The sequence below is a fragment of the Mobula birostris genome, chromosome 1 (genome assembly GCF_030028105.1).
Source record: "Mobula birostris isolate sMobBir1 chromosome 1, sMobBir1.hap1, whole genome shotgun sequence".
In the NCBI taxonomy this organism is placed as follows: domain Eukaryota; kingdom Metazoa; phylum Chordata; class Chondrichthyes; order Myliobatiformes; family Myliobatidae; genus Mobula; species Mobula birostris.
Window position 1 is genome coordinate 219,207,593 of NC_092370.1, and position 7,506 is coordinate 219,215,098.

The 7,506-nt window shown below is 40.9% G+C and overlaps 1 protein-coding gene across 1 annotated transcript in view; it reads right to left on the reverse strand.

Annotated features, from left to right (window-relative positions):
• The window catches only part of kcnh5b (potassium voltage-gated channel, subfamily H (eag-related), member 5b), a 507,516-nt gene extending 500,238 nt beyond the window's left edge, over positions 1 to 7,278 (reverse strand). Inside the window, exon 1 of the mRNA XM_072251293.1 lies at positions 7,206 to 7,278. Within this exon, the coding sequence (XP_072107394.1) occupies positions 7,206 to 7,278 (73 nt within the window). The remainder of the gene's footprint in view (positions 1 to 7,205) is intronic.
• Positions 7,279 to 7,506: the final 228 nt, after the last annotated feature.

Here is a 7,506-nt window from a genome sequence, read left to right on the forward strand (position 1 = left end):
TGAAGCCTGCTTGAAGCAGGTGAGTATTTCAGACTGCTGATGTGAGAGGTCAAAGACATCAGGAAACACTCCAGCCAGTTGACAAGCACAGGTCTTCAGTACTTGTTCTGCTTTGGCATTTCATCCAACCCTACATCTATTCACGTGCAATCATGTGTTAAGTTGATACGTTTAAAACACTTAAAAATGTATTCATTGATGTACTTAAAACTGTTAACTTGGTAAAATGTAATGTGTGATTAATATTGTCTGAACTGTTCTTGTCATAAAAAAGCATTCTGAATCAGTGGCTTGAGAGTAAAGTGAATTTAAATAGCTAAAATAACTTTTAGAAATATCAACTGTTCTGTTCATCATTAAAATTATTTTTTTCTTATAAGTATTCCTACCCTTTGAAAGAATATCTATTTGTCTTGTGTTACCCAAAAATTCCATCTTTATTTTTATAGTTTCTTGAGGACCTGCAAGTAAGTAGAGTTAGTGTAAACACCAATGTGGATTGATGTGGGCACAATTGTAATTTTGTGTGCAAGCTTCACTTCAAGCATAACATTTTTCATAAAATTCCAAAAAGATTGTACAAACTCAAATTACAGTATTCAGAATATAAGTTGCCATATTCCAGGCTACTTACAGTATATCATTAGATATACATCAGAAAAATCACACAAATGAGCAGAGACTCCAGACATGGTACTAAAGCTGTTAAAAGCCCAGGAATGGGTCAGGAACACTTGTGTCTTCTGCCTTGAGAAAATGCCTGGATGCACAATCGATGCATTCATAGCCTCCCAGACATAGTCGAACATTGTAAACTGAGTAACTCTCCCAGGTGCTTGCAAGGTGCCAGTCGTATAAAAATCAATAGCTCCAATTATCTTCAAACCTACCATGAAGTCAGTTGCTATCTAGGAATAGGATTCCATATTGGATTCAACATAAGACAAGAGTCAGCCGTTAGTGTATTTCTACAGGAATGAAACCAATGAAGACACGTTACAGTTTCGGTACCATTGTTGGTTTATCACTTGAGAAGGAGAATGTCACTGTTATGCCCCCTCATGATTCAGCTGATCAGAAGCTCCAAGAGAAATGCCCTGCTCTACTCATAAGCGATTTGATTCTACAAAGATGTTAAAGAAGTCTGTTCCTAACCGCAGTATTTAAAATGTCTCCAGCTCAAATGAACACATTCCAGGGAATACAAGGGTATTAAGTGCAGAAAATTATATCTTGGCTTCCTTTTTTCTGACGAGACCCATAGTATTTGGCAGTATTCATGTTTTAATCAATGTGTACTGATTTATTACACCTAGTTTAAACTGAATATGGATATTTTGTGCCAGTAATGAACATTTTTAGAGCTGTATAGCAGTCAGTGATAACTCACAATAATGTATTAGCATTAATGCAAATCAACCAAGGTTCAAAACATTGGTATGTGCAGTACAAAGGATCATTACTGTATTACAGAATAAAATACACTACAGGAACATTTCCTTCCAGAAAGGTTTAAGCTTATAAAATGATATAAATATCTTCCTTGACAAACAGTTTTGGTCAGGATGCAAACAAGGCAGAATTGTAAACGGTGCAAAAATGAACAGTTTGGGTACACAATGTATAAGGGGAACAATAGTAAGTTAATCAAATGCATTTCTCTTTGTGCCCCCCAGTGGACAATGAACATGAGTCCCAAAATCTTAATTTCTTCTTTTCGATATGTGAATACATTTTTTTTGCCAATTTTCACACTTCCTCTCCTGAAGATGTTGACTTGTATCAAGGTATCATTTCAAGTTGTCATATAGACTCTTGAGGTTACAACCATCTTGCATTATCTGTTGTGAGTGTTGTAAATTTCATTGGGACCCTTAAGTCCTGACACAACCTTCTTCTAACATTACTCCTGCAGTATGCATTTCCATAGAGACTACCTTGGCTTAGTTCAGCATGGCTGCCCAATCATAAAAGAGCATTTATACTATAACCATAGTTTCATTTCCAAATCTTCTATGCCATTATATACACTCTAATGATTCGTCTATAACCATTGCATTTTAATCATATGCTACACTTTGGTGATGCCAGCATTATACGTGGTGGGACTCTGCAAAATCTATCAAGTCTATTTTCCTTTATTTCTCCCAGCCTGTCCTCTGCTTGGGTGCTGTCTCATCACTTCTCTGACATCTATTCCCGGTGAAGCTGAACTTCCTGCAGCTGAATACCAGGGAGACTGAAGCCATTGCTTTTTCAGTGGCACAGACTCTAGTCTCATGTTTCACCTGACCTTTGCCTTAGGCAAAACAGAAATATTCACAACTAAACATAAAATAAAGCAAGAAAGTGCAGGAAGCTCTCAGCAAGCCAGGCAGCATGAGTTTCACCTCAGACGGAAAGTTTGAAGAAGTTTGGTATGGGTCCCCAAATCCTAAAAACTTTCTACAGGGGCACAGTTGAGAGCATCCTGACTGGCTGCATCACTGTCTGGTATGGGAACTGTACCTCCCTTAATCGCAGGACTCTACAGAGAGTGGTCAGACAGCCCAGTGCATCTGTAGTTGTGAACTTCCCATGATTCAGGACACTTACAAGGACAAGTGTGTAAAAAGGGCCCGAAGGATCATTGGGGACCCGAGTCACCCCAAACACAATCTATTCCAGCTGCTACTATCCAGGACATGGTACCGCAGCATAAAAGCCAGGACCAACAGGCTTCTTCCACCAGGCCATCAGACTGATTAACACACTGGTTTGAGTGTATTTCTATGTTACATTGACTGTTCTATATATTATAAATTATTATATATTACTATGATTGCATATTGCACATTTAGACAGAGACGTAATGTAAAGATTTTTACTCCTCATGTATGTGAAGGGTGTAAGAAATAAAGTCAATTCAATCTCGAGAGAGAAAGCAACCTGGCAAAAAAGAGGGAGCAGACAATTTTAACTCTAGAGAGGATAAGGAGGTGGATAGGACAAAGAAATCTCTCGGATAAGGCTTATATTGATCCTGAAACTTGAACTCTGTCTCTTTTTCTACTGATGCTTCCTGATCTGCAGAGTGTTTCCAGCAACTGTACACTTTTTTATTCATTACCTAATGTTGTATCAACTGTTTGCTAACTGTGAATTGTACAACAGCAGAACAAAAGATGGGACTGGGTATGCAATGTGTAAGGGAGACAATGAAGAGCTAATCTAATGCTTTTCTCTTTTTGCTCCCATAAGTTGATATATGATCGACAGTTTTCTGACCATATATCATCCCTCGCAACATTCACTTTATAACATCAGTCCTTTCTGTTCTGAAACCTTCATCCATTCCTCTCTATCTTCAGTCTTCAGCTGGTGATATCCAGTGGTACAAAATGTATTCATGGGAAAATCAACAAAATGTTTCACAGCATAGTTATTTTATTCCTCAATAAACAGGCAAAGAGACCTGCTATTTATTGCGGACACATATTGAACCGCTATGGGGAGAAATTTCAGCTCTTGCTAATTAGTCCAAAGCTCCTCCAACTCCTTGCTGTTCACTCACCTGCTCCAATTCATTCAAAACTCCAACACAAATCAACTCCCACCATTCGTCTCCCTAGACTTACTGAACTACATTGATTGCACAGTACTTCAAGTTTAAAATTGATATCCTTGCATTTAAATTCCTCCACAGCCTCTTCTGTTCCCATTTCTAAATGCACAATCCTTCTGACCTTCTTATACCCTGACTCACCAATGATGCCTTATTGATGTTGCATGTGCAGCTTCATAAATTAAAGGTATTTATTGCAAATGGTAATAATAGGGAACTGCAAATTCTGGCGACCAGAAATGAAAACAGAAAGTGATTCAACTGGAAGACCCTACTGTGAACTGAAACATTAGTTTTGTCTCTCCTTCCACACATCCTGTTTGACCTACTGATTGTTTACAGAATTTTCTACTTTTTTTTGTAACTGTTCTTAAATTAGACTGGAGTAGATCCAGTTTGGACAGTGTAAAGCTGTACTTAAGTGTTGATATTTAAATGTGCATTTAGATTCATTTAAATGGCATGAAACATGTTTATTTGCAATTTGCAGCAGTTGGAGAATCATGATCTAAACAGGAGGGTGGCCATTTGGCCTATCAAGTCTGCACTAGCTCTGCAAAAGGAGCAATGCAACTAGACCCACTAACTTGCCCTCTCCCTGTAACACTGCAAACTATTTCCTTTCAGATGCCTATCCAATTCCTTGTCCACTGCTTTATTTGAATCTGCTTCCTTGCTAATTGCGGTTATTTTGTTAGTTGCCTTCATTCTATATAACCTCCCCCCCTCCCCTCCCACCCATCTTCCCCCCACCCCACAGGTTCACCTATCACCTGCCAGTTTGTACTCCTTCCTCTTTCCCTCCCTCCACCCTCCTATTCTGGCTTCATCCTCCTTCCTTTCCAGTCCTGATGAAGGGTCTCGGCCTGAAACATTGACTGATTTTCCCCCTCCAGAGATACTGCCTGGCCTGCTGAGTTCTTCCGGCAATTTCTGTGCATTACTCTGGATTGCCAGCATCTGCAGAATCTCTTGTGTTCCGTGTTTACTAGATGTTGATTCCTTCAGCAATGGGAGCAGTTTCAGCCTATCCGCACCCTTCATGATTTCGGTTCTTCTTCAGCCTCTGTTCCATGGAAAGCCATTGAAGTGTACTTAAAGGGTCCCTGCAGTTTATGTTCTGTGCTGTTTCTGAATCCTTTGTATTTTTCCTTAAGTATGATGCCTAGAAATGAACAACCGTCGACAGACACTCGTTTTCCAAAGGTTCATTATAACTTATCCCTAGTAATCCTTGCCTTTGGATTAATCCCTTGCGATTTTTTAAAAATTACTTTCTCAACATGCCCATTTCAAAAAAAAAGCTGCTCACATATCCCCAGGTCGCAAAACTAGAGAAGATTTTCACAGTTACGTCCTCGGAAACATTCTGCAATCTGCGCGCCAGTGGTTAACGTGGACCTGATTTTGCGGTGGTGTTCGTAAACATGCGGTGTTCTTCATCCTACAGTGAGCGTGAATTACCAATTACCAACCGCCCATTCATTCCGAGAATCCTGAAGCGCACCTTATATCTAATAATTTTCTGCGGTCTTCAAATGTTTTTGACAATAGATACCGTGTGTGCTTTTTTTCTGTGAGATGTTTTTGACTCTTTTAACGCAACGAAATTCACCTATTACTTCGTATAGATTTTGAAACGAGCGACATTTCATTAATTTTCGAGGAGGAATTAAATGCACTGCTAAAGCTTCTCAACGAATTTTTTCTAAGTCTTTTATTATAGCCCCAAGCATTTACCCCTTTGATTCTTTCTGACTTCAGAAACGCTTAGGCCAACTCGGATAGCTTCATAACTTGAAGATGGTGTCACTTTAAAATGAGCAACGGGCATGCGCCAAATTGGGGGGGGGATCTGAAGGTGCTGGAAATCTGAAATAAAATCGGGCAAAGGAAAAAAAAGCCCTGCAGGTCAGTCAGCACCTGCAGAAAGAGAAGAGGAGTTAACGTTTCAGGTCGAAGCCTTGATGAGCTCCCTTCTCTTTCCCCAGATACTATCTGACTTACTGAGAGTTCCTTTTGAGAGATTAACTGGAAGCCATTATTAATCGTTCGCAGACTTGTCGCCTCAGGAGTTAGTTGCCGCCAATCATCACACGCATCCTCGTGTCAATGATTGTGAACGGGGTTTGGAGGGAGATGGTGAATGTTTCGGTGGTCTGGGTCTAATTAAGGGATTGAGGTGGCGGTGAGGTGCCACTGCGTGAGGAGTAACAGCGACCCGTAACGGCAGGAAAAATACCACTTTGAGTTGGTGGGATGATGAAACGATTCCAGTTGCGAATAGTCCACCGCTGATTTGATTTAATTATTAGCGAATGGAGCGTGTGGGAACTTGAAATTCCAACAGACCACAGCATCTTTTATATATAACAGCCAAACAGACGTAACTTGTATCAGCAGAATAACCCAAACGAAGCCATCACCTCCTTCCTCCTCTTAAATTCCATCCCTTCCGAACTGAAAGCTACGATCTATAGCGCGAAATACTAAACTATACAAATTAAAAACCTTTCAAGATACATTTGTGTCAATACACGATGCACACACCAGCGAGATCTCAATGCTGTAAATCATAATATGGATTTTATCCTTAAGGCTGATGACTGCACGTTTTGTGGTTAGTCTTATTATGTCTGTTTAGAGATGGATGTTCAGCACTGAGTACCATTTGTTAGAAAGACCACGCAAGGTGGAAGAAACGGCATGCTTTACGTGGACATATTTACATCCCATTAATAACTGCAGAGTTTGTACCGGTAACCAACAACCACGCCTCCATCCCCACAGCACGGTTTGCACAAACCAAGTCTTCGAATTTTTTCAGTCTGTGGAGCTCTGTTGCGTTAGTTCGCGCAGACTAGAACTGGACTTAAAGTGAAGGTCCAGGTGTTCTCTGGAAATCCCCTACTTTTGCCAAGTCTTTGCCCGGAGTTACCTGTCACTTGCCGCACGTTTGGACCGGCGCCAAATTAACAAACGCAGGCACTTTCCCCAAAACGAAGTACCACCCCTAGTCAATTTTTGCTCGCCTGTGCACCTCGCACGCTGTCAGAGGCTTCGGCGTTTTGCTTTTTACAAACGTTAATCATGTTCAGTGACAGTCTTGTTAAGTGGTTGAATTAAAACTAAAAAAAACGAATAATTGTCTTCGGCATATAGAGTATACAGATTCCTTATTTGCACGCAGCTTAATCACAAGTTTAACATCGCTTTTCACAAGGTCCAATAACTAGTCTTTCTCTAAATTCATTTTCCTTCACGCTTAGCAGTCCTCTAAAGGTCACATCGTGCTTTGACGCTCAGATTTTGTGAAATAGTTGTTTCTGTGGGATGTCGGTTTAACAAATTAAGACAGGTCCGAAATGAAGTCTTAAGTCCAAAGCATAAATGATTTCCAGTTTATAAAGGTCTGCTTTGCTTTGCTACATCGCAAATGATCTACTCAAATCTAATTTAATTCTATGTGCAACTCCGAAAATGAAAGATTAAGTAAAGGAGTCAAGAAATGCTGATGGTTACAGGGTGAAGCCTCGCGTTCTGCCAATCAATATTTAATCCTATAAAGTGCTCTAGCGCATCGCTGCGAGTGTTTGCTTACCGCTGGATCGCCGGACAATATTTTCCAAGAAAGTATTCTGTGGTGCCACCAGACCTCTTTTTCCACCGGGCATCCTGGGTTTGCAGAGTTTTTGGAAGATGCTGTTGGGCGGCGAGTGCTTTCAGCGACTCGGGGCAGATGGTCAGTTTTTGGTGGGAGTGGACTCATAGTAGCGCCCAGGCTGGGGCTGCAGTTCCTGTCGCTGTTGGTACATCGCTGGCACTGGCAGCTACCAGGCGCCGCGGCTGCGCACTGCGCTCCCGAGGCATGTACCATCTCGCTGCCACACCGCTTACCGAGG